The 27,488-nt window shown below is 41.7% G+C and overlaps 2 protein-coding genes across 8 annotated transcripts in view; one reads left to right on the top strand and one right to left on the bottom strand.

Moving 5' to 3' along the window:
• RAB19 (RAB19, member RAS oncogene family) overlaps window positions 1-8,939 on the top strand; it is a 12,181-nt gene extending 3,242 nt beyond the window's left edge. The window contains exons 3-4 of one of the 2 annotated variants that reach the window (XR_015285667.1): window positions 221-619; window positions 2,772-8,939. Coding sequence is in view for 1 of the 2 variants with exons in the window: in XM_023938110.2 (XP_023793878.1) it covers window positions 221-486 (266 nt within the window). In the remaining variant the exon portion in view is untranslated. Of the gene's footprint in view, window positions 1-220; window positions 1,977-2,771 lie in introns of those variants that run through there. The other variant, XM_023938110.2, reaches the window with a different exon arrangement.
• MKRN1 (makorin ring finger protein 1) lies at window positions 7,500-27,488 on the bottom strand. Of its 6 annotated transcripts, XM_086884956.1 has the most exons (10): window positions 26,560-26,873; window positions 25,715-25,993; window positions 19,944-20,072; window positions 15,310-15,536; window positions 12,480-12,620; window positions 10,461-10,687; window positions 9,758-9,972; window positions 8,940-9,050; window positions 8,379-8,493; window positions 7,500-7,939 (listed from the first exon to the last, which is right to left on the bottom strand). In XM_086884956.1, the coding sequence occupies exons 3-10, from the start codon at window positions 20,063-20,065 to the stop codon at window positions 7,727-7,729; spliced, it is 1,371 nt and encodes a 456-aa protein (XP_086741082.1). In that variant the 5' UTR covers window positions 20,066-20,072; window positions 25,715-25,993; window positions 26,560-26,873; the 3' UTR covers window positions 7,500-7,726. The 6 variants fall into 6 exon arrangements, with proteins under 6 accessions (XP_086741082.1, XP_086741077.1, XP_086741078.1 ...); XM_086884951.1 differs by lacking the exons at window positions 25,715-25,993; window positions 26,560-26,873 and adding an exon at window positions 27,151-27,479 and having other exon boundaries at window positions 8,355-8,493; XM_086884952.1 differs by lacking the exons at window positions 25,715-25,993; window positions 26,560-26,873 and adding an exon at window positions 27,151-27,476.

The following is a 27,488-nucleotide window of genomic DNA, read 5'->3' as shown; positions in this document are numbered from 1 at the left end:
TTTTTTCTTGGATTTCATCTCATTTGCTATCATATTATTTCCTGCAGTTTTAAATCACAGTCTGTATTTGTGGCTCTGATGTACTCACATCTTGTTCTATCCAGTAAATCTTACTCCTAACATAAATCTGTTGTTTAACAAAATTGAATTCATGCATCACATTTAAAAATAAATTTTTGAAAGACTAAGTGATTGAAGTATCTCTTTGCCTTCTTTCAAGGGAACAAATCGGATTCTCTGGACAAGCGCCAAGTGCTGTTTGAAGATGCCTGCACCCTGGCAGAGAAGCACGGGCTCTTGGCTGTGCTGGAAACATCAGCAAAAGAAGCTCAAAACATAGAAGAGGTGTTCACATTAATGGCTAAGGAGCTGATAGCCCGCAATACCTTACAGCTTCATGGGGAGAACCCTCCAAACAGCTTCAGTCTTGACTCCAGGCCAGTGATTGCCAGTCCAAGTGTGGAGAAGACCCAGTGCTCCTGTTGAAGAGAGATTTCAAGGAGAACTTGGAAACTACCATTCTTCTGAGGCTGTTTGATTCAGTTTTGTTCAATTGATGAAAGTGTTCTATGTGGCCTCAAGCCATCTCTCTTGATATTTCTACCTTGCAGTTTGGCTTGTGAGTATTTCCAGAGATCATTGTTTCTGTTGGTAGCACAGGTTGCTTTGAACATAGCAATGTGAACTTCTGAGATGAGAGGACTTGGGAAGCTGCCAGCCCTTGCCTTAACCAAAGAGAACTATAAAAATCATTGCCTTTAATTATTTCCTTCCATGTCTTTCTGGCTGTGTCAGAAGATAAATTTGCACCAGAGTTCTGCACTGACCCTTCTAAGCTGTGTTGCTGGTTTTAAGTACAAGCACTTTCCTCTCTGCCAGTAGCTGTAAAAAGTCTGACACTTGCTTGGACAGCACTAACCCACTCCTGCCTAAACTTTCATTTAAGGGCTCTCCTGATGTCAGGCAGGTAGCCACCCATCCCAAGGAGCTTAATAACATTTGTGAAAGAGTGCAGGATTTCACATCTGCCCTGAGTTCCTCACCAGACAAACCTGGAGTGGCATAGCAGGCAGAATATCATACACTTGTTCCTGGGGTGAGAAAAGTTGCCTTTCACTTTGCTTTGTAATAGTCAGGATTGTTTCCAGCACTGATCTCCATCTTGCTACATGGACTTGCTGGCAAGCAGCAAAGCTTCCAGTGAAAGGACTGTTTTTTTTTTTTTCATTTTTCAACCTCAGCTTGCTTTTGATGTGCTGATATTAGCCAAAAGCCTTCTATAGCTTGTGTGATGGGCCAATGGCAGCTTGAGAGCATCCTTGTAGATTTTCAAGGGAGTGTGAAGGATGGATGCAACTCCTGTAAAACTCCGCAAGGGGTGAGATAGTTTAAATTAGGTATAAAATTAAAAATTTAGATTGTGTTAGAGAAGTAAGGCAATGGTATGGAGTGCACCAGAGAGCTGCCCTAGGTGAGTATGCCTGCTGCTGCTGTGGAGACTGAACATGGTGCTAGCAATGGAAGGTTTTGGATTGCTCCTCCCACTTGCAAGCTCTGCTACTTGGGGCTTGCTTTTCTGTATACTTGAATTGGTTTGGGCTGGGTTTTTTTGGTGAGAGTTTTGAGGTTTTTTGGGTTTTTTTTCTGTTGCAAGTTTCTTTCCCAGTAGATGAAAACAGGGGAGGAGGAGGAAAGAAAAATCAGAGGAGGTTTCTTTGACTGCAGTCCACATGTACCAAAGTGTATCACTTAGTTACTGTTAAGCTATGAACTACAATTCAAAGTCTGCAATGATAAAACACAGTTTGTGTTACATGTAAAGCAGCCTTGGGAAGGCTGGGGTGTTGCCAGCTTACCCAATGGCTGGTTGTCCCTGTTTCCTAAGTCCTTGAAAAATAGGGAAAAACATGTAGCAAGTATTGCTGGAAAATATTGTCTGAGAAGCACAAAAAAATAAAGGAGAATGAATCATTAAATAATAGTCTTGGAAATATTTCTAATACTCTTGATGCTTTCTGTGCCCAGGTTCTTTGCTATTACATGCAAAGAGCAATGGTTAATTCAGCTCTGTGTAAGCTGTGTAATCTATGCTACCCTCTTGCTATAGCATGCTGTGGAGAAAGCTTCATCTTCAGGCATCCTCCTTCTCATGATTACTTTTAAAATATTTATTCCTTCTTCATTTTTACTAGCCTAGTACTTGCAGTTTGGTTTGCACATTTAAGCAACAGTAAATACCATAGCCTTTCGAAGTGGGAAGCCAGCTTCCAAACAGCTAGTTTCTACAGCTCTTGTCACTACAAGAGCAGTCAAATGTTAGCTTAATATTTCTTTTCCTGGTAGTAGTTTGTAATTCATAATTTTTACTTTTTGTTGTTGTTGTTGTTGTTGTATCTTTGTCTTGGGTTGCATTTCAAACCAAGACAATCTTCCCGAAGACTGCAATAGAAAAGTATTGTTTTCATCTCAGTTACAATCTTTCATTGGTCAAGAATTAGGGGAAGGATGGTACCAGCAGTGTTAACTTTGCACAGTTCATTTGGTTTACCATCTTAATTAACCACTACTGTATGAAGTTATTTTGCTTACCCTCAGTAGGGAGACTCCTGCAGGCTGATGTGATCCTGAGTGCCCAGCACTGCCAGGCTACAGGGCTCTTGCTGTTCCCTTCTGCACATGTAGAGCTACTGGCAAAGCAAGACCTTGGCAGAAAGCTGTGCAACACAGGATCAGGGAGAACAAGCTTGTGATTGTTCCCTTTCCTTTAACAGGTCTAACAGGCTTCCTACTCCTCCAAGAAACTTAGTCTTGGACACCTACCCATTGTGCAGCTAAACCAGGAGCGTGACCTCTTTTGGTTGGTTCTGTTTGGCATTTTCCATGAGGCCTTTGGGCAGTTACACTGAATGGTTTCCACAGAGTTGCTTTTCCAGCTGTCCTCACCAGAGTGAAGAGCAGCACTTGCTAACAAGGTTCTTCGGAGTATATTGGTAACGCTGTTACTCATGAGGTAATACTTGAAGCCATGAACTTGTTTTTAAAAACCTCTTAGTATATAGCCTGTTATTCTAGACTGTGAGAACCACTAGATTACAGTGTGGTTACACAAGCTCAGCATCTCTGTGGTTCTGCCTTTCCCCATCAGAGAGCAGATGGAAACACCCAGCTATGACAAGGCAAAGCAGCAATAACTGCTGTGGAGCCTTCTGTTAATGGCTTGTTCCCCAGCATCATATGCAAATTCCAAGTGCTTCCTGACAACATCATTAATGCATTTGTACAAAGGGTTATAAAGTTGTTCACAACATTATTTTAAAAACTACTACTGCCCCACAGGTTTGAGTTTCAAGAGCTGCACAATCAGCTTGAAGATGAGCTCATTTGTTAAGTTCTTATCTGCTGAGAAGTATTTGAGTTTTTGCTGTGGCACATTACTTGCACTGGTGTCACAGCCAGGCCAGATGAGAACCAGCATTACCTATTGGTGGAACAGGCTAATAAAAATAGAAATATCTTAAAATATACCAAAGTGAAGAAGCTGGCTAGTTAGAAGCCAACACAACAGCAGCCCTGTGATGTGGAAGGCACACAGCACTGCCTATGTGGTCCAGCTTTGCTTTATATGCAGGAGAAAGCTCTCAGTTACAAAGGCTGAGGTTCTGACCTAGTCATTCTAGTTAATGTTTAAGTATAGTTGGAAGGAAGACTACTTTCAGACGCTGAGCAGAGGTGGAGCGCTCTGTCCTGGAGCCTTCTTTCAGGAGGAAGATGCATGCCTGTGGTTTTGGACAAGGAACTGGAAGTGAAGTTTCCCCCAGCCAGGTGAGTGCTCCAAAAGCAGCACTGTTGTAACAGGTGCCCCTTCCCCATGTGGCTGCCAACACGCATTCTCCTGGCTCTCAGCTCCCAGAGCCCACGTTTGCCTGCAGGTCTGTGTGAGGTGCCCAAATAGTCACTGCTCAGCAAACTGGCTCTTGAAATGATTTTCAAGCACCACTCTTAAGCAACTGTGTTAAGTACTGGAACTACACCAATAGGCAATGCTGGAATATCACACTCTTTCCCTTTGTCTTAAGAGTACTTCACCTTGAAACAGGAATCCAGTTTCAGATGGGCAGGGCTTTCAGAAATCTTTTAAGGCACTTTTTCTAATGCTGCTGTTGTAAATCAACCTTCATGCAGCTCCTGCACAGCTTCTGTCAATGCAGTCGCAGCAAGCTGCTGCCAAGCAGGGGCTGGCTGGCTTGACAGTGAGTGACAAACAGCACACCTATGGTTAACTAGACTTCATATATTTACAATCCTGCATTTTCTTTCTACTCTTGTGTCCATGAACGTCACTGCTTATACAGTTTTAACTCCTAAGTCTAGTTTTGCTAACCTGAAGTGAGGCTCACCACAACTACAGTTTAATGCCTTTCTGATCCTACCAATTAAACTGACTTTGTAGCTACTTGATCCCTGCAGCACAGTCCTATATTGTATCTCAATCCTAAAGGATTACATGTGGATTCCCTCATTTTAAGTTGCTGCAGCATTAATAATTTCATCTACACGAGTTTTGTTCCAAACATGAGACACCCTGTACCCTCCAAAAACAAATCTCCTCTGTACCTGCAGTAGCAGGAAAGTTACTTTGTATTTCATAAATGAACCTCGAAGATTACAATCCACCTTCGGCCACAAAGGCCAGCTGAACTAAAGCAGCACAAGTTGTAACAGGTCCTCTTACCTCCTATGATTAGTTCAGAGCAGTGAGAACAGGTAGCACATTTACTCTGCACTTTCCACAAGAGGCAAAGGTCTGTATCAAACTAAATGTATATATTCTGGCCTAGGGAGTAAAGTCAAGGCACCTCAAGTGACAGCATCCATCTTTTTCTAAAGATTTCTGATTTGAAATTAAGATTGTGCTGGTGGAAGTTTATGGAGACTATACCATCCATCTGGACATTACTCTCATTGACCTCTTCAGTTTCTGTACCTTTAAGGATTTCCGTGAAGAGAATGTAGCCCAGCCTAAGTTGTCACCCTCCATTTTCTTACATGATAAGCTTAATTCTACTACCTTTATTCCTGTTCTCACAGAGGAAAGACATAGCAGCCTACTAACATACTTATTTCAGAGGCCCTACTATTTTCAGCTGTCCCAGTCTGGGGTTGGTGGGGGTGGCAATCACAATGCTGCAGCCAGCTCAGAAACAAGCCTGGCACAGCACGGTTCGGACGGGAAGTGGCGCCCAGCAGCGCTGGCCTGAGGACAAACACAGGCACTTCCTGAACCTGCACTACAGGAACCACAGCTCAGTTCAAAGCAAGAGAACTGCTTGTCATGCTGCACGTGAACACAGCAGCGCCCGGGCAGCTCCACCAAAGCAAATCACTCATCTGGGTATTCTCAGCCTCTCCTGTAACATGTACAGGAAGGAAGCTTTAGATGCACCAGCAGCCACCACGGTGCCACACCTACAGCCAGGCAGGGAGTAAAGCACAGCACTCCTGACCCCTTGTGAAAGCAAGCTCACGGGTGTGCTCTGGCTGCTAAGTTCATTACCTTCTTCCATCTTACCAGAACACAGCTTTGTTGCAAACTCACATTTGAATGAAGTTTTCAAATAGGATGTAACAACTTATGTTCACCATGTAGGGCAGGGAGGCTTTAACTTTTTTGTTTTCTCCCTTTTTTCAGTTTAAAGTGTCATTTGCTCAAATTACATTCCTTTCCTCCCTCTGCTACTTAGCCCCTGGGAAAAAAAAATACCACCACACTGAACAGCAGTGGATTTACTCTGCTCACTTTAACTTTTTTTTTATATCATATTCTCCAGCATCTGAATATGCTTCTAGCAAGTTTACTTCCACCTTCATGTATTTCTGCAGAAAAAATGCTTCCATCTGAACACACACAGGCTACAAACATGTGGAGTCTCAGGAAGTGGCTTGTAGCAGTGCTTGGACTTGCTGTCCAAATAGCATTACAATAGGAAACTATGGGTAAGAGTATGTCCTGCATCTGGCGTTGTCCATTTGTCCAAATAAAATTAACACAATAGTGGAGGACTGACTTCTGAGAAAGCAATACACATCAGCTCTTACTAATGGCCCCAGATATTCCTTCAATATATCAGCTGTCTGTTTGGAATGTCTCCCTTGCATTACAGGCTCTTTGCTGGAAAGGCTCTTAACAATGCTGGAATTCTATATTATGCATAACACAGTTCTGCAGGAGTTAAGAGTAAGTGACATAAATGCCTTTGTATTTACAGAAACACACACAAAAATAAGTCAAAAACCAGAAGCACCAAACTTAAAAAGAACAGACTGACTTCTTGTTTAATTTTTTTTTACTTTTTTTTATTTGGGAAAAGTGCTTCTTACAAAAGGCAGCTGCAAAACAATACGTTATAGACCTCAGAACAATTTCTCATTCCATTTAAAAGTGAAAGGAGAGGCAGTCTAGGGGACAAGAGCAGCAGGAGAACAGATCACGGGGCATCCACAAGTCAATAAAAAACAGCAATAATGTAATGCAAGGTTAAAATTCCTGTGCTGGGGCTTTGGTGGCAAAGTAATTTCTCAATGCAAATTACAGCCAGAAACTGCACGACTGCCTTTGTAAGCAGTAACTCACATAAACTGAACAGCTTTACCAGGCAACCTGCCCAGCTCAGCTGCAGAGAGGCACTAGTACCTCAAAGCAGCTGGGAGGCACAGCGAGTTTCTAGCAAAGCTCACGGCTTAAGTGTTTACATGAAGTTCTAAAACTTACAGAGCGATAAAGCTAAAGGGTCCTCTCTGGTGTTCCTCTGACCCCACCTTGGCTAACCGGATTTCTGCTCCTGGACAACCCTAATCATACACATGAAAGAGAGCTGGTGTATTAGGGAGTGCCATCTATCGAGTTAAGCAATAGTCAGGATCGTTTCCCAGTCTGGGCTGAGACCACTAGACCAGTTTCATGTCCAATTGGAGACAAGACTTCATGCACCAAGAGGGGGTGAAAGATGGTTTTGTTATTTTTAACTTACACAGAGTCTCCCCATCCTTGAGGTCCAACTCTACATTTATCTGTATATACACATAGAGAGTTCTCCTTTCACAAAGACATTTTCCTTTCATGCTAAACACAGTAAAAATCCAGAACGTTCACACCTGGTTCTGGTTACACAGTAGTAATAGTAATGTGCAAGTAAACAGAGACCAAAAGTCACAAATGAAGACGTGTACATGAGGGGGCTGGAACGGAGCTGATTCCAGAAAGAATATTTTTATCTGGCCTGAAATCAGAAATATTGGTACAAAGACAGAATAAAGGCCATCAGCCAATTTACATCCCCACTGCATGGCCACTGCTCATTTTTGTATCTGGGCTCTTCAAAATGAGTGTGGAAGTCCTGTAAACACTTTAACCCTGGAACTGGGTGAACTCTGTTGGGTACACAGATGAAGCAACAAACCTAAGCTAACTGTTTGACAGTTAAATTCATTTTTACAAAAACTAACATTTTAAAGATTTATTTCTTGTTATTTGTTGAAACAGAGGAAAAACAACACTCCTGGGGTGGGAGAGGAGGGGAAGGGAAGAGACAGACCCTGGGTAAAAGTTATTACAACAGCACCTGGAATTGATCGGCCTGCCTAGGAGAAACACAGGCACTGCCACAACACCACAGGTAATAGCTACTGCCTGAAGCCAAGACAACAGTCCACACTCCACTGACAGGTGCTATAGATCCAAATCATAATAATCTTCCAGCTCGTCATGAAATAAGTCCCACTCATCCTCGGAATCTGTTAGCTCATCATCACCTCCGGCTGCCAACAGCATCAGCAACATCTCACCGAGCTCAAAGGTCACCACCTCATCCTCGTCAGTTTCAAAGGGATCACCATTCTCTCGCTCCTCGATGAACTCCCAGAACCGATTCCTCCGCTGGGCCTGCAAATGGAACACAAGGATTTCCCCAGTGACCACGCAGTACAAAGCAGGAGCCTTTCCAGAGGCTGACATGCCCCTGGTGACTTTCCAACATGCAAGAAATCATGTTTCTCTTTCAGGGAGATACTGACCTCCAGCAGAATTTACCCTTACACACCCCTATTAAAGCCACCCAACATTTCTACTTCAGTATGTTGTAGGAAAGCTTTTTAAATTTATTATTTCCATCTTGGGTCTCCAGCATTCACAAACTTTACAGCACTGCTTCCTTCAAATTCACCATTACAGAGGTCTATCAGAAGTGGAAAAAAGAGAAGTCAATATTTCCCTACCCTCTTATCAAGACAGAAGATATAATGCACACCCCTCATGTGCTCTCTGTCTGTTTAAAGGGCAATTAATCAGCAGCACTAACCCGATATCTACTTGAGGTTCCTACTTTGGGTCTTTGTGGCTCCTCTTGGCGGCCATCAGGATATTCATGCTTGTAAAAACAGTTCCCTCCAAATGGACAGCTCCCACGGCCTTCATCAAAATACCTGCATGGCTTGTTGCTGGAAAGGAAAATACCGCAACCCTTACTGACAGCACACCTCCATCAGACTTCAGAACTGCATTTACCTGCAGTCCAGGTACCTGCAGGTACCAGGAGCAGAAAGCATTTTATGAGTAAAAAGACCTACATGCAGAAATGAATCATTACACAACGTGTAGACTGATGCATGCAGAGGGACACCAATGCTGTGCAGTGCACGAGCTTGGGCTGCCTCACGGCTACACCACCAGTGTTTTGTGTAGAGAAGGGAAAGGCTGAGGTGAAAGAACACAGGAATAGCTTTGGGACTGTGTGCATGCATCTGTGGGCAGATGGGCAAAGACACGTTTCACACGTGGTAGTGGAAAGGAGGTGCGAAAAGGGGCTTTACATCAACACCCTTCTTCTCCCTGTGTGCCTTTATCTCTGCAGTCTCAATTTGATAAAAGGCTGCATTGCTCATACCTCATTGCCTCCTTGTATTTCTGAATGAGTTTCTGCTTCTCTTCCTTCTCCTCCACCCAGTACTCACTTGGAATGACAAAGTTAGATGTGATCCGGCATTCTGGGCAGGACCTGGGAAATGAACAGACTGTGCTGCAAAATTCCACGTTACAGGGCGCTCTCTCTCTCCTATATAACAAGTCATGGCATATATCCATCTTTAAAGAGGTACTGTACTCAAATACTTGCTGTACAACCTTTTCAATCTAGATTCTCTTATACACGAAATTAACCTAAACTCTCTTCTTCAAGAACTCAATGGCAATGGCAGCTGGTCAGCTTGTCTCAGAAAAGCTTGAAAAAACACTTCACACAGACTCCTTTTTCTTTAGAATTAAATAAATTTATTTTGGTATTTTTCCTATATTTATTTGATTGGAACTTTGTAGGTTCTAGAACAGCCTTAAACGGAGAAATATTTTGCCAACTGAGTAATGCTCTAAGGCAGTTATGAATTAAGCAGCATACATTCTGAAGTGGTTAATCTGTTTCCAGATTCCTGCCCAGGTGTCCAAGACACAAACAGTAACCACTGGACAACATGCTACCAAATAAACAACAGGTATTTACTACCACTGAGTTTTGCAAATTTAACCCATATTAACCAAATCAGGGTGTAAATGTTATCCCTAACAATTATTTCACTCCTAAACTACAAGTTAGTATGCATTAAATGCAGTCTCTGTGCAGTCTGCATCTGGAAGTCTGTTGCAAGTTGTCACAAGTTACCAAGTTCTTCCACAGTAACAAAGCACAATCGAAATGGGAAAGTGCCTCACTTTATAATCTTGCTCTCAAATTGTTTAGCACTCCTCCACTTGCGGATGCACTTGAGACAGTAAGTGTGGCTGCAGTTGGAGAGGATCCCAAAGCGGCGCTCGCTGGGATTAGCTTTCTCATACACCACCTCCATGCAGATCCCACACACCATGTCTTTGCTGCGCTGGACGGCAAAGGAAAGCTCCATGTCCTTCTCGTGAGCTTCAATGCAAGACTGAAAAGGAGACACAAAGAAAACAACAGAGACAACCAGTCACCTGGTGAGGTCTAAGCAGGTTTTTAAACTCGGTATGCTGTTTTGCATAATGCATGAAGAGTGATTAGGCTGAAAAAAATCTTGATCCTCAAAAAAAAAAAAAAAATTGTTCAAGTACTGGGGAACAATCAATTCAGAGATCAAATTCATTCCTTCAGACACTGCTTCTAAACATGAAAAGGCCATCTCAAAGACCATCCCAGTCTGACTAGGCAAAGAACAAAGCCTCAGTATCTTTAAGCAGACTGCTCTCCCAAAACAGATAAGGGAATCCAGCTGCTTTTGAGTATGGCCCTGGCAGGAAACAGTGCAGTTTACAACCGGAATTTCATTCACTGCCTGACCTGCACACACCTTCAAATGAAAGGGAATTAGTAACAAGTGATTGAGGGGAGCTAGGAAGCAATAACTTAGAGCTGTTAAACACCAGACAGTTGTTTGCTTACCTTTATGTGCTGAGATCTCTGTGCAGCATCAATGGGATGCAAGACCTGCAGGCCACACATATCACACACGTCCCCATGGATATACACGCAGTTTTCTCCATAACGACATTCTCCTAATGCAGCATAGGGGCACAGCTCCTTCTTCATCTCCACATCTGCCTGCTGCTTCTCGTATTCTTCTTCAATCACCATTTCCTGCAAGGGTGCTTCAGCACAGAAAGGAGCAGCTGGGAACAGAATTAAGAACAGTAAGCAGCCCATTCAGATTTTGAGCACCCTTGTAAGGAGAAGAACACTCAGGGTTACCCAAGCAGAATAATAAAAACAACCTAGGTTCATTTCAGTCCAAGTTCACACACCCTCAACCTGAACTAAAAATCATCTTCCCCATTCAATTAATTTCAAGACCAATTTCTTCATCCTTCAACCCAGACAAGATGAAAACTATCAAAGTCTCAGTGGTCAGGGAAGATCCATTTACAGGCTAGTAAGTCCACCTAGAAAAATCGCCCTAGTCCTCAGCAGCTTAAATAGACTGTTACACAGATTCTGGTTCAGCAATCATTTAATACGGCTACAAATCTCTCACTGCTTTTAGAATCAATTTCACTTGAGCTAAAATTTTCACATCAGCTGAAATTAAAAGGTTTTTTCCCAGAAATCACACAGCTGAAGCAATGAAAGTGTATCCAGTGTAACAAAATGCTAGTGTGGCAATACCACATCAGCAATTCCATGTATGCAGGCTAATTAGCACACTGTTCTTTAGCCTGAACAAACTTTCATTTCTGGATTCCCATGCATCTCTAGGATTGATAGGAAAGTGGTGTCCACATCTCCCAAACTAACTTCATTCTACATATTTCCCAAAAAGCCTATCCTAAACAGACATCTGGTCAATTAGCCAGCCACATGAACCTAAGACACTGAAATTTAGGCTATTTAAACTACATTTTAAAAGCTAGCCATAAATTTTGTGGAATCACAAGTAAATTCCCTTACCTAATTCTAATTTGATCTGAAATCTGTATCATTTCTCTTCCCCTTTTAGACAACTACTGCTGAACACTTCTCCCTGTACCTCAAACACATGCTTGCCTACCTCACCACAAGTCAGCCTTTTGAGATTGTTACATAAGTAGGATGATGACTGAGTTAGAAGACAAAAGCAGTCAGTGAGAAACTGAAGATGTGATAAACATAAAGCATTACTATATTCAGAGTAAACACCAGGAAGAACAGCAGCTAGAGTTTATTTACATAACCAGAAGCTGTTACGAGAGAAAGGAGTCATCAATGCCATAAGAAAGTAACTTTGAGAAGCTATTCAAGCACTAGATTTGGAGAAGCAAGCAGAAACTACCAAAGACATAATTGGATCAGTGAAGGGCAGACTCCTCAAAATTAATCAGAGGCTGCACACTCACAGAGTTTTCATCCCCATGGAGCAAAGACATAACAATAGGCAAGTACCAGTCTCTTAGTTTTAGGACAAAGAAAAAGAAAATGCAGGTCTCTGCGACTTAAGTTTTGAGGAATAAGCAAATATTGAAGATCAGTGTAAGAAAATATTAGGTCTCAAGGTCTGCTTCTTGAACCATCTCTGACTGTAGTGGTCACTCACAGCAATCCTGGAGCAGTCTGTTTGTTAGAAACATACTTTTCAAAGCAATTGAGTAACTGAGTAACAAGTCACCTGACAACCTGCTCATTTTCAGTCAGCGATTCCCAAACAAAGAATGTTCATTATCTCTTCTTCCCCATGAGTTTTAGTGAACCAGCACCAAGAAAAGTGACAAGAAACCATGCATTAGGCTCTACATTCTCTCCTGGGTAGCTCAGCAAAACATGAAAATATGTACTTACTTACTGAAATCCCACTTGCCCTCCCATTTGAAATCTATGGTCTCCACTTCCACAGGAAGTAACAAAAATCACAACTACCATTCAGTTTCTAGTCCCTCAACAGTTGCATTTGCCAGTGTTTGCTCCAGTTAATGCTGTCACAGATTTTTTTACCTAGTTGAGGGCCATGAAGATGGTTAGAGGGATGGAACACCTCTCCTATGAGGAAAGGCTCAGAGAGTTGGGGTTGTTCGGCCTGGAGAAGTGAAGGCTCCGGGGTGACCTTACTGCAGCCTTCCAGGACCTGAAGGGGGCCTAAAAGAAAGATGAAGAGGGACTTTTTACAAAGGCATGTAGTAATAAGACAAGGGGTAACAGTTTCAATTAAAATTCAACCTGAAAGAGGGTGGGTTTAGAATAGATATTCAGAAGAAACTCTTTACTGTGAGGCATGAACAGCATGCATATCTTCTGCAGCTACTGCACTGTAGCAGCTACAGTTTTACTTCCTCTTTGAAACCACAATTAGAAAAATTCTGAGGACTTCACTGCCTCAAGTTACAAATTCAACATCCCTCAGAGTAACATTTGTTCTCTATGATTCTGTTTGCTGTTTTCCCAATCTCTGCTCACCAGTAGGTGGACCCAAGCCCCACCTTCTCATTGCCCACTTCCCAGTCAACAGGGTTAAATTCATGCCAGTGGAGAAAGCAGTTTGTTACCTTTGATCCACACAACTCCTGCCTGCACTTCAGGACACACTTTGTAGCATTAAACACATTAATATTTCAGTAACAGGAAACAGACACACAATTTAGTGTTTCTTGTCTTTCTGCCTGTCTACTCTTCCTCAATTACTACAGAATGTCAAGCAGCAATAGCTGCAGAACAAGTATGGAAATGTGGCACATCTGTACAACTAACAAGTGAATAACTGAAGAATCATCACTATTTTCTAAGCTAGGTCCTGAAGTCATCTTCAAGATACCAGGTTTAGTCCCAAATCAGAGAATCGTGGTAAAAGGTGAGCATTATAGTCCCAGCTATGCATGGTTAAACTGCCAAACTTGAATCTTTATAATTTTTAAAATTTTAAACAGACAGACTTCTAGGTGACCTTGACAAATAGGGTTTCATTTTGAAACTTCCAAGTATCTGTACTTTTCTCCAGCAATTTGACAAGAAAAATCTGCTTTAAGGCATACACTACAGAACACACTGCACACATTTTTATTTCTGTAGCAAAAGACAGTTGCTTCAGAAAATTATAGTTTTTTTAAGTCACCATGGGAATTAGCATTATGTAGCACTATTCAGAACAGCAACAGATGACTGTGTTTGTACATTAAAATACATCACGTTTCAAAGGCTATAAAACAGAGATTTGGAACAAGATTCACAGAAGAGACCACTATTCAACTTAATCTGACACAAGTTTGCATGAAAAGTAAGCCTAACCCCTAGAAAAAAAATTGCTTTAGTAAAACTAAGTTAACTGTGTAATGACTTCAGACTTCAGAAAGAAGCACCAGCTCTTATTTAAGGACTGTGTGTATTTAAAAGATCTCTGGCTCTTCAAACTAGCAATGAATTGATTCCAGTGGAGGGCCAGCCAGTCATTATTGGGGCTGACGCCCAAGAAGAGAGACTGACTCTTCTCAGACGTGCAAATGACAAGAGACATAAGGCAAGCTGAGGCAGGGAAAAATCCAATTACATACTAGCAAAGAGGCTTTCTTTGTGAAAGGAGTCAAACACCACAAAGGATATCCAGAGGTTAGGGGCCTTTGAACATCTCTGAAGATAGAGATTAAACTAAACAAAGCCCCTGGCAGGAAATTAACAAAAGCAGGAAATTAACAAAATGAAATCCAGAGGCTCCTTCCTATCTAAATATTATATTCTGATTAAAAATATTAATAAATCCTTTGTCTCACAAGTATTTTTATGACAGTAAGGTGGCACATTAACAGGTAGTAGTCAAGTTTTCACTCCTTTGGAATATACTCAAGTCACAGATCTATTATGCATAATAGATCACAATTCCATAATCAAACTTCTCAACAACACTAGCAAACTGTGTCACTTGACCATTCCTCTTCACCCTCCTCAAACTGGATGGCAGGAGGCTCCAAGCAGCTCCCTGTAATACTGAGAAGTCATTCTCTTTCCAAATCTGAGAATCTCAGCAATGCTGTGGAGATGGAGTAGTATAATCTGAGCACTCTATGATTTCTTCAAACTCTTCCGGATTCAAGGTGTCCATTTTGAATTCAAACATTTATTTAAGTACTCATAGCCTCCTCATGCCTTAGAGAGACAAATATTAGAAATTATATTAAAGTGAACACTGTCAGCCTAGTTTTCACTTAAATTTGAAGACTGTTGTATTTTGGCAGGAAAAATGGATAAGTATGAGATTCAAATAGTCTGGTCCCATATGATGAGCTTCTTCAGTCTCATTCTCATTGTCATCTGTCCCAGTATTAGAAAGCTGAGGTCCAGAAAGCTAACTAGAATAAATAATTTTCAGCCTCTGGTCATGAGATTCACAAAAGTAAGCATCAGGCTTCAATTCCTTCTATAGGAATCTGAACCTCCACTGAGAAACCTTTGAAAGACTGCAAAACCACCCCAAACCTAATCAACCAACTCAAAACACAAAGGTAGCACATTATCTCTCCAGAGTAGCAATATTAATTTTATCACCACTAATTTCCTCACACATCCTATATACAAACTAAACTTCAAAGGAGATTCTCAAATCATTCAGAAACGTAGCAAGAAAAAGCCAGTCATGCAGAGACTGACTTGAAATATACCTGGTTTCAGAATGGAACAGTCAGTCCAATTACTCACATTGGAAATCCCAATCTTACCTGAACTGATCAATAAATATAAATAGCTGTACTCAAAAGCTTTAAAATAAATGCACTACATAGAAACTGTTGAGCCATTGGAACTCCACTGATGGAAATTCACTGTTATCCCATGATCAGCTTACCACGTCCACAGTATGGCTGCCCAGGGACAAACTCCACAGCATTCACCCAGTCTTCAGCTCCTACTCCTGCTGCTGCCAGATCTGTATTTTCATCTTCTATCTCAGCAATAAATTCTTCAACTGTTTCAGGAAGTGATGCAAACTCTGAGGACACTGATGGATAGATTTCTGCCTCTGGATTCACATCAGTCACTTCTTCCTGTATTAGTGGCTTGGTATGCTCATATCTAAAAAGTTAAAACACATCTTGTCAACTTTCCACAAAAACATACCTCCAGACAGCAGCCCCATGTATTGAAAATAAACTAATGAAGATGTGAACATGGTATCTGGAAGGAGGACCCAGAAATGGCTAGGAAGAAAAAGTCACTGACCCTTTATAGAGAAATGCTTCCACTTTTGCAATCTGTCAGCATTGCTCAAGAAAACTCAAAATACTCTGTGACTTTGGAGAAAAAAGAGCACAATTCTTACTTAACTTACACAGAACAATCTTGAAATATGTCCCAAACCAGTCAGTTACCTATTATACATTATATTATTATATATGTTATATAATATTTAATTATGTATTATGTCATGTTGCTGAATGAGATAAATGAGTTAATTCAGCTTTATAAAGAGAAGACTAAGGACAGACACTGCTGTCTCGAACCACTCCACAAGGAAGCTACAGGAAAGATCAGACAGAGTCTTCTTAAGAGGTACAGTGATGATGACAGTCAGTAGGCACCAATCCAAAATGGGAAGTTACACTTATGAATATCAGGAAAAAAAATTGCTGTAAGAGTAGTTAAACACTAGAATAGGTGCACAATCTTCACACCTGCAGATACTCAAAACTTGACTGGACATGCCTTGGGCAACCTGGCCTCAGCTGGCACAGATTCAGAGATCCCTACCAACATAAATGATTATCTTCCTGTGTCTAAGCATCTTGCCTCATACAGATTTTACACTGAATTTGAGTACTTCTAATGTCTCTTTCAGCTCACTGTGGAAAATGATAGTCAGAACACTTTGAGCCCTACCACCCACAATAAATAGGAAGGCACCATTTCCCTCAAAAATCTGTCTTCCAGCAACTGGGAGACTACATGGGGAAAATAAATGACAAATATACTGTTGTAGTCTTAGATATTTGCTGACTAATTTCAAGAACAACAGGAGGGAATTTTTTGAGATCATACAGAAGTTTGAAGTGACTGTGATTCATTTAGCTTGTGTCAGATTAAGAATAACGAAGTGTTAGTTCCTGCATATTAAAGAGGTGCTTCTAACCAAATATCAGCTTAGAGATCCTAATCCTGTGAAGCACCAATTTAAAACTGAAGCCTTCAGATCTCTACATCTGTGGCCTCCAAAGTGTGTGCACCATACGAGGTGCCCAAGGCAACTCAATGGGATGCAGGAAGAAAATACCAGAACTTACTGGGGTTTTTCCCTTTTAAAAATACAATAAATGACTATTATTATTAAGATACGTGTTGATGGCAGTGTCCTCACAGTCCATACTTCAGAGGCCCCATGTGTGGTATATGTGAGGTGCCCTGAAGGAGGAGTTGGGTTGTGGGCTGACAGTGGCACCCCTCTTGTCTGCTCACTTTCAGCATATTGTGACATACTGCAGTTTGCTAGTACTCACTTAATGAATGAACAGATTATGGGATCTTGTTTTACCTAAACTAACCCTGACAAAGTGAACAAGTGGCTTGAAAAGATGCCTACAACTGTGGGCTCATGACAACACTGATAATGTGAGCAAAAGCCAACAAGAAAATGTCAGAGCTAACACTTCTACTCCTACTCTTCATCAGCCACACTACAAAGTAAAACAATGCCAACCTAATCAACTCTTTAACTCAGGGGGAGGGGAACCACAGAAGAGATCAAGGTGACCAAGAAGGCAATCTGAAGTATGGATTTACGTTCACAATTTTTAATGAAGAACCGTGCCCTTGATGTATACTGTACCTTGAGATACTAGCTACTCAAAGGATGAAGCCATCTCAATTAGCAAGGCATTGAAAATCAAAACATCTAGAACACAAAGACAAACCCCCACCATTTTTTCCAAGATGTTTCACATCACATGCTACTCAATCCAGTACTTTGCAGAACTTCACAATAAGGGTTTAGAAACCTCTTTTGAGGCTTGTTACATAACAATGAAAGACAAAAAGGCATATGCCACTGGACCACTTTTTCTTCCTGCTGTGGTAAAAATGACTGAAATAACTCATGAAAACAATACGGTGACAAAGTAAAACGCATTCCTTTGTCAGCCAATACTGTTGGGAAACGCATAGAAAACACTGCTAGAGATTTGAAGGAACAAGCAGTAGAACAAATTTTGCAGTGTGGGAAGTTTGCTGTATGGCAGAAGGAAAAGTACAGATGTTTTTCACATGTCTCAGCTTATGATACTTGCTAGATTCTGTTTCAATAATGAACTACTTTTTGTGAGACACCAAAGAAAAGATGTACCAGTAGAGAAACATTCTCAACAAATTACTGCTTTAACAAAGACAAAAAGATTCACTGGAGGAGGTATCTTCTCAATAGTAAACAATTACTTTAATAAAAACAGTGCTTTATGGAAAAAAACTGTGCGAGTAAAACCACTGAAGCAGCAGCTGCTCTGACCACAATAAGAGATTCCAGAGTAAGGGAACAGGGATAGCACCCCACCCCATCACTGCATTGTTCATAGGCAAGATACTGTAGCAAAGATGTAAAAACAGGTGGAGAGCTCCCATGCAAATCTTCTGTTCTACACAGGTGTTTGCTGATTATTTCATGGTAAAGCACTTAAAAATTGTCACAGATCGAGTTATGCACATTTATTTCACAAAGGCAAGTGTTCCAAGCTTGCTGCCCTTTTCTGTCATGACAAGTCAGTGCCACCAGTATGCTGCTGAGCAGATATTAATAAAAAACCAAACCAATTCCAAACCAACTAAATCCAACCACATTCAAGCTGCCCCTCCAAGATAAAGTCATTCAATGAACACATAACTGCTTTTGAAGGAAATCTGTGGTATGGAGACAACACTTCAAAAATGAAATATTTCCACCACTGTGTTATTTTATTGCCATACACTACCCATGTGTTTCAACAACAAAAAAACCTTTTACAACTTGTATGCCTAAAAAACTTGGAAAATTATTTCTTTAACATGTTTTAAAATCTTTCAAATTCAGAATTCCAGTGTATTTTGGACTCATTTCCTAAAAATATAAAAATGCAACACCTTCCAGTGAATCTGCGCTAATAGCTGATTGACATCAGGGAAGGTGGAAACTCATTAGCTAAATTTATCATACATTAGTACATGCAGCCAACAATACGCTTCCTTTTGGATCTGTATATCTTTGTGAAAGATCTTTTTCAGCTACAACTGCCATTAAAACCAAGGACTAAAATAAACTGAACTTAGAATGAGACCTTCAAACAACCGTGTAACAAAATGTTACACACAGATTTTAAACAATAAGAAAGTCCATTGAATCAACATTACTGTCAGTAAAAGAATATTATTACTAGTAAGGCTTTTAGTGACAGTAAAAATTGCTTTGGACTGCTTATAAAATATTTATTAAATATTTTTCATTTCACCTTTGAGACACCCTTTTTAAAATTCTGGTTTTGGGTTATATTTTATAATGTACATAACATTAGTACAGTAATATATGTAGATATATACATATAAACAATAAATAAATGTGTATGCTGGTGGGAACTCAAAAATATTGAATTGATGGGGTGCACGATCCAAAGTTGGAAGACCACTGATCTACACAATCAAAAAAAAACAACCCTGGCAGAGAGAAGACTATAGAGAGGCTTTCTTTATTACTTTTCTTAGATATAGTAACCCTCTATTAAACATGAAAGCAAAGCTAACTATGAGCTACCATATAAAATCATGATGCAAATGTTTAATCACAAATTACAGCAATTACAGCTGCAGTAAGACAGAATGTTAAAACTTCTAGTAAGTTTTAATAAAACAAATGATGAAACATTCCTAAATCCTTGTAAAGCTTTGTTCCACTAGGAAAGTATCTGTTCTTCTTCACCACAATTTTTTTATTACAATTGCAGGGGTATAGATCAATTCATAGTATGTTTTGATAAAGGAAAGCTATTTTGCATAGGCAACATTTTAAAACTTACATGACAAACTCCAGTTACTTAACCAGAATGGTAGTTCCAGTGTCAGTGTACCAATTCCTCAAGAGACTAGATGAAGGAAAAAAAATTCTTACCTGTTCAGGCTTTTATGATCACTTAAACAGTCTAACTCAGTTTCATCCATTTAGCTAGTCTGAATGTACTCTCAGATTTCAATTAATCTACTCATGTTATCAATAAAAAAATCAGAAAACTCACTGCATTGACAACTCACTTTTATAAAAACCAGTTATTACCTTGCCTTTGCTCATTTATTTGCATAGCAAACACAGGTATTTAGCAACACAAGAGAGTCAGTGAAAAGCTATTTTTACAAGTATCTGACTTTGCAGCAGAAAGGGAAAGCACTAAGATTTACTGTCCCCTTCCCTGAGCTCTCTCCTCAGGGATTCAGAGTGAAAAGATTCCTGCAGGATGGCCAGGGACATTTCTTTACCTGCAATGATCTCCATAAGCACAGCATCCTCGCTGGTAATACCTGCACACCATGGTAGACTGACTGGTGGAGAGGTCATGGGAGTAGCGGCAGTTGTCGCCTTCCTTGCAGACTCCATGCATGAAGTATCTGTAAGTGAAGATAACAATGAGTTAAGGAGAAGCACTGAAGTTGCAAAAGTATTTGGATGCTCTTGTTATTCCATAAATCAAGGTATGCTGCATTAAGAACAGCCCTAAAGATTCACGGGACCCTACCCCAGTATAAACATAAAAATAAGAACATCTGAGGAAAGATTAAGCCTCAGCTTCATCTGCAGTTCACTCTACTCCAGTAAACTGTGCCGCACATTTAGGGACTTGCTCTTACAAAAGCCTGGGGAAAAAAACCCAAACCTGTAAAAACGAAGTTATCCTGGGCTGTGACACCAAGAGGAAAGAGTCTTGGACTATGCAGATTGGCACTAAGTTTTACCTGTAGCCCCTGTGTCCTGAGACAAGCAAAAACCTTACAGAAACCCAACAAATCCAGACACACCCTAAATCACCCAAAGTTTTAAATCTATTCTGGATTCATAAATAATTCAATCAAATGTGATTTCCTCTTCAAGAATGAAAAACATGATTGTGATGGGTAATTACATCTGACAAAACACACACATTAGCTCCTGTGATAGGAGCCAAATAAACTGAAGCACCCACTTCAATACTGTGCAACTTGTCTTGAAAAACTTGGACAATTTCAAAGCTTTTAAGGACAGTTTGATCAATTTTAGCATGTCAAGTAGAACAACTTTAATTTAGCATCTTCAATTCAGTTATTCAAGAGAACTGAAGAGTGGTTTTCAAGATTTTTTCAGTTTTAACTTAGAAGAACAAGCTTCTAGAAATTCAATGCACTTTAAATGTTCAGATTCAGTATGTTCAAAACTAAAACTTAAAAGTTCAAGTACACCTTTTTCAATTCACATGAAAGTATTAACCAAGAAAAAAAGGAAAAAAAGGAAAAAATCCTGTGTAAAAACTGAACCCATAAACGTTTACCAACACTTCAGTTTAGAAAGAAGCCACATTGCCTCCAGATAACAAGCTGCAAACCCTGAACTCACTGGAAATATGAAGACCTAGTAAACAAGAAAATTTGTGAGGATTTAGGTCTTGTACAAAACACCACTTGAGGGAAGGCCGAGAAGCAGATTACACCCAGCTAAGCCCATATTGCTGCTGAATGGGGCAGTCCTGCCCTCCTCCTGTTGCACACTTTCAGCACTTTGTGCAGCCCGAGGAACAGGCAATCCAAGCAGTTGAGTGCAGCCTCACAGCCAGCACAAGAGACAGGGATCATCTTTCAGCAGCCACAGCTAAGATTAGGACAGCTCTTCACAAAACAGTAGATTCCACTTATATTCCTGGCCAGGAAAGGTGATAAGATGTTGAACTGCATGCACTTCTACTTAGCTATTTAGTCTACTGTATTTTTAAGAAGTCAGATAAAGCCAGTGAACAATGCACTAAATGACCTAAGTAGAGCTACATCTGAAATCCAGTTTTAGGGAAATACTAAAATCCGAGGTTGAGTGTTTAGAGACCTGATAACCCTTCATGTGCAACATCTCTGGTGTATTCAACATATCAACAATAAAAAAAGAAAACCCTCAACTAGCTTCACAGACCACGAGCTGACACTTGCCATCAGGCTACAATTCACACTCAAAACACTCAAATTCACACTCCAAATCCCCTGTCTGTACCAGTAGACAAATTAATCAGGTAACCAAGAAATGGCTTCTTAACCAAGAAATGTGATCCTACATAAAAAAAAGCAGTACAAGATCCATATGAGGCTTTGCAGGGTGAGGTGGAGGTGCAAACAGCCATGCCAGCAGGAATACGGTGTTGCAAAAACAAATCAAGACTCATCCCTGCTATACAACCAGCACTCACCACTGAACAAAAACCACACAAAACCCCCTGTAATTCACATCCATGCATTCACCAGCATAACCCACCTACAAAGACCCACCTCAAAAGGAAAAAAAAACAAACCATAAAAAAAAAAACCCACCACAAAACACCTACTTAACCTCCCCTCTTCCCCAAACAAAAAAAGCCCCCAAAACAAAACAAAAAACAAACCCAACCACTCACGAAGTCATGGGACGAGAATATAACTGGAATTTCTGGCTTGATTGCTTTTAAGAAATGGAAGCCACACCGATGGGGGGCGGGGGGGAAAGACTTCAGGTTGTTTAATGTTTGTTCTTTAACAAATGTTATCTCCACCCTTTGCTTTTTCCCCACACAGCATCGCTTCCCCCATATGCTGGGGCAGCAACTTCACAGCCACCAGCCGGCACAGACCAGGAAATGGCTGCCATGGAACCTGACATTCCTTTTGCTGCCCCCATGGTTATTTTTAATCTGGATCAGATCACTGCCCAACCACTCTGCACAGCCGCTCTGCTCCTTGAGCCAACAAAGGGTTGGGACACCACTACAGCTGAAATAGGTGACTGACAGAAAGGCTCCTGCCTGAAGACAACTGATAGAAACTATTTGGTCAACATGACTTATGCCAAGTACCTAAGCTCCAAAATTAGGTTCTTCCACTGTATGATAAGGAAAATGAAGTTCCAAACCCCTTTCCTTCCTTCCTAGTTTATGACAGAAAATCCTCTGCAAATGCAGATTCTGTGTAATTATGAAAGTTGTCACAATTTATTATATTGAAATGGTAGGCTATAAAGGGGAAAATAAACAAAAACCACTCCCAGGCTATAACTCACACATCACTTTTAAAGGCCTTCAACCCTATGCAGTAAACTCAGCATTATTTGAAGAAGGCTGGAGTGGGAGGGGAAAAAATGTGTTTCTCTTAGGATTACACCCCAACTTCTTCCACAACCCTAAAAGGTTCGCTAAAAGGTAACATTTTTACATTAAGTTCACAAAGAATGTAACACTGCACATATCAAATTTCAGTGTTTGGCTAAAACACACTTTGGCCAAGTAAAAAAAAAAAAAAAAAAAAAAAAAATAGAGTGCATTATTTTTGGGGTAAGATAACAAAATTTATTTTGGAGAGCATCTTTACTCACACAGAGTATTCAATTTAATCCTACTCAACAGTGATACCAACCTTTTCACTCTGGTTATAGGAAAAAACATCCTTAAAACTGAGAAATATGAGTTATCTGTCTTACACATTGACATGTAGAAGGATATCTGAAATTTGCATTTGGTCAAGTAGTTGGAGAACACATGTAATTTAATCTGAAAAAATAAAACTAGATCAAGACAAGTATATAATTGGATTTTCTCTGAGCCTCTGTGATGCTGTCATCCAAAAAAGCACTTATTCTGGCAGTGCCCTCTCTCCTTCCCATTCAAATATACGAGCATAATTTGGTTAAGCTGCTTGGGGAGCCAGACCAGAGAAGTCATCAGGGTCCAAGTCCAGATAATTTCCCCAGTTCAGTTCACTGCACGATTGTACAAAACATGAGTGACACCAACACATGGAACAACCAGACAAAATTGATAATTGCCTGCACTGGCATTTTATCACTGAAAAAGGTTCAATCCATGTCTAGTGATGAATGCCTTGATCAAAATAGGATATCCTGATTTTTGAGGGTATTTCTCAATAGGCAAGGCTTCCTTCTATAGCTTTGGAAGCTTGCAACGTGTTTCCTTATTCAGATATATTCTGTTCTTCAGGTTTCTGCTTTCAGGGAATGCTAATCTGTTTATCAAACTACTGCTTCAGCTAAATTAGATAGTTACGATCAACATCAAACCCAAGACACTGCCATGACTGGCAGATGGAGAAGCTCAGGATAACAGCCATCTGCAATCATTAGCTTCTTCAAATGCCATACAGAAACCGAGAATTCCCGGGAAGAAGGTAGCAGGAAAGAGGCTAAGCACAAAGAGGCTAAGCACACTGCTCTAGTACAGCTCCTGGGTGTTCAGCCACATTACTGGCTAATGAAATTCTGCTGGAGTTAGTAAAATGGGAAAAAAAAAGTTGATCTTAACAGTATTTAGCTTGTCATCCCTTCTCCATAACCTCCTTCAGAAATTATCAGGGGATGCAGACCAGAGCAGCCATGAAAGGGGCAATTCAGGCAGGCTGTCAGGAGGTTTGTGCCCTGCACCTCATCCCTGGTGCTTACTTTACTAATGCACACTCTTCACATGGAAACAAAAAAAAAAAACCGATCCAGGTTTTCAGGAAGAACAGCCAAGGCACAAACACATAAATAGCCCTCAAAGTACACCACTTAGTTGCTATGGATTGTATTTACATTCAGTTCTTAAACAAACAAGTAAAACATAATTTGTTTACCTCAACTTGATGACTTTTAATGTCGCATGACATCTGGAAAACACAAGTACAGAACAAACAGTGCCAAGCCTTTGGAAAAAAAGATTGGCTATAGCACTGCTCAATAAAAACATGCAGCCATCTGAACTGGAAGGACTGAGGAACCTGGTAAGGATGACCATTCTTTTTATTTCAAACATATCAGTGTGAAAAAGGTCATAATATTAAACAAGTTGTGAATTAGCTTTGTTACCATGCTATTTATTCCAGATTAAAATACTACAAATTTTTACAAAACACAAGCCTTGAAAACTACTAAACTTTTTTTTACTTTTACAGAAGTAAAAAAAACCAACTTTTTTCATCATCTCTTAGCAAACATGATTTCCTATATTTTACCCTGAGGCTTCTAAACCTTAGCTGCAAGAAAAACAGAAGGGTAACATGAGCAAAACTGTATGTGTAGGAGAAATCGAAGTTCTTCATCTTAGTCACTTTGTCTCTCACTCTGAGATATTAATCATGCATCCCAAGGATATCACAATGGTATATTAAAACTCTTTAATCAACCTATTTATCGTATCAGATATTCAAAGGAGGAACAAGAACTTATGGTACCAATTTTAAGCCTTCCAGTTTCCACAAAAAAAGTGGTATTTCTGCACCAGCCATCACATGCTAGCTTCTTATACTGAAAGGACTGTCTCCCAAAAGTTTTTCAGGCAGCATTTACTGTCACCCGTCTGATGATTCAACTAAAAAAGCCCGTGAACAAAAAGAATTATGCAGTATTACTCAAACAAAAACTGCTCTACCTCCTACACTAAAAACCTGCATTTTGAAATTTAACTCCTTCATCTCATTGTTAAATCCACCAGCTCATTTATAAAGGTAGAACAAAATTTAGTAGTAAGAAACATATCTTCCTAAATATAAATATATCCTATCAAAACCAAACTTAGAAATACAAAATTTTTATTACAGGTTCCCAGAAGGGCAAGTCAAAATTGCTCATTTTATTTTAAAGCCTGAGTAAAGCTATTCTCCTTCCAACTTGAATGGTCCCATAAAAATTAATAAAGCAAGTAATGGGATAACTAGCAGGATTAGCCAAAGAGAACAAAGAATGGAGGCATTCATTAGATCCAAGGCCGAGATCCCATTGTTTAAGCACGAATTAAAGCACGTTAACTATTACAAAAGAGTAGCTTTAGCTTCCCACTTGGCCTGAGTGTGTTTGCAAATAAATATGTTCCCTAGACTCTCTGCACTGCAGGATACTGATGAACTTGACTGCCTCTGTACTATGGCAGTCGCTGTCTTCGATAAATCGATCCTGCGTCTATACCTATTCTATAGCTGTCTCACGAATCCAATTTGCCTAATTGAGCCTTTCGATCTTCAGAAATTACCAGGCAAACTTCAATAGAGGGAGCACTGACCTTGCGTCTCGCTTAAAGCTGAGCTAAGCACGGTTCCCGATCATTTCCTCATCTTCGGCATCAAACATTAACCCGGGGATTTGCAGGCAAAACCCTCTGCCTGCAGCAGCGCCCCGAAGGGAAGCAGTTAGCTGGGCATTAGCCAAAACAGATGTGGAGCAAGAGCGAGCAGGGACGCTTTAAACACTGCAGGGCACGCGAAACAGCCACAGCGAGCGAGCTCCCTGCGAGAGCCGAGCAGCGGCTCCTCATGCTGCTGCTGCTGCTGCTGCGATCTGCCTTTGAAACAAATGGGGGGGAAAAAAGCAACCGAAGAGATATTAAAAAACTCCATTAAGATCTAGAGCCTCTTCCGACCTACCCAAGCGATGTTCTTTTTTGCTTCCAAGTGACTTGGAATTTATGTGCCCACAAACACGTGAAATGTCATTTTATTTATTTATATGAGTAAATTTTAAAAAGTCGGGAGACGCTCATCGATGTTAATCTTGGATTATCACTTTTATATTAACTAATATATGCCTACGTTCCCAACGCTGTTTTAAATTCCTTTCTGCCTGCCAACCTACCAGCAGTGTAGGTTTAAAAATAGTGCATCTGGCAAGCTTTAAAACACGCAGTACGGCTCGCATAACCCCAGAGAAAGGATTTATCAGAAATACAGTTTAAAGGAAACCACGGATAGGAAATGACGCAGCACACAGAACCTCGATGTGACACAGGCAGGGCCACTTCGCACATTCTGCAATATGTCACGACCTATTCCTGTTCTCCGCTTTAATGAATAATTTTCGCTATGTCAATCACGAGTTAATTCCCAATTTTTAATTTCGATTGAAACGCACAAGATTTTAAACTACGTCGCATTTCCTGCTTTGTCGCGCTTTGCGGAACGCGGCTGCAGGACTTCCTTTTACACGGCGTCCTTGGCGCCGAGCACTGCGGGCCCGCTCCCGCACAATAAAGAGCGGCCCGCGGCTCCTGGTGAGGCGGCGGGAGCGCTACCGGCGCCCCGGGCCCGGCAGCCGCAGGCGCTAGGCCGCAGGGAACACCCTCACACGAGGCCGCGGCTGGAGAAAGGCCGCGGGCCGCACCGCCCCCACCGGCGGGCCCGGCTGACGGCGCCGCGGCCGCGCCATCTCCGCCGGTAGCCCCGCCCGGGGCCGCTCCCGCCCGGGGCCGGGGCCGTTCGCCACCCCCGGGGACGCGCGCGGGGCGGGGCCGAGGCGCGCCGCGGGCGGGCGCGCGCGGCGCGTACGTGACCGTGGGGGGAGGGGCGGGGGGGGCGGCGGCGGTGAGGGAAAAAGCCCCGGGGGGGGGGGGGAAGGGAAGGGGACCACTGCGGGAAGAAGGAAAGGGAAAGGAAAAGGACAGGGAAGGGCGGCCGCGCCCGCCCGCTTCCCTCCCCCTCCCCACCCGCCGCGGACGGCGCGTACCTGCAGGTGACCTGCTTGGTCCAGCCGCCTCCCCCCGGCCCCGCAGAGGGTGGCGGCACGGCCGCGAAGTCGAAGGCGACGGCCGCCGCTCCCGCAGCCGCCGCGGGTGACCCCAGGGCCGCGGCCGCCGCGCCCGCCGCGCCCGCCGTTGTCTCCAGCGCCGCCACCGCCTCCGCCATTACTGTTTATCCCGCAAAGCGGCGGCAGCGCCGGAACTTCCGGGAGCGGATCCTTCCGGCCGGGCGGGGCGGGGCGCGGCCGTGACACCGCCCCCCCGGCCGAGCGGCGGCTCCCATTGGCCAAGCGGGACGGGCGCGCGCGAACGCAGCGGGGGCGGG

This window comes from Cyanistes caeruleus, chromosome 4 (assembly GCF_971803275.1).
Source record: "Cyanistes caeruleus chromosome 4, bCyaCae1.hap1.1, whole genome shotgun sequence".
Taxonomy (NCBI): domain Eukaryota; kingdom Metazoa; phylum Chordata; class Aves; order Passeriformes; family Paridae; genus Cyanistes; species Cyanistes caeruleus.
This window is presented reverse-complemented; position numbering and strand designations above follow the sequence as displayed.

Bases quoted from the DNA above. Each gene is read 5' to 3' on its own strand.
- MKRN1 (XM_086884951.1), bottom strand. From the start codon at position 27,329: ATGGCGGAGGCGGTGGCGGCGCTGGAGACAACGGCGGGCGCGGCGGGC. The intron at 9,051-9,757 runs GTGAGGCACTTT...TTCATTTCCCAG, and splicing joins TTTGAGAGCAAGATTATAAA to GTCCTGCCCAGAATGCCGGA. The intron at 7,940-8,354 runs GTTAGTGCTGCT...TTCCATTTGCAG, and splicing joins GAACCTCAAGTAGATATCGG to GCCCAGCGGAGGAATCGGTT.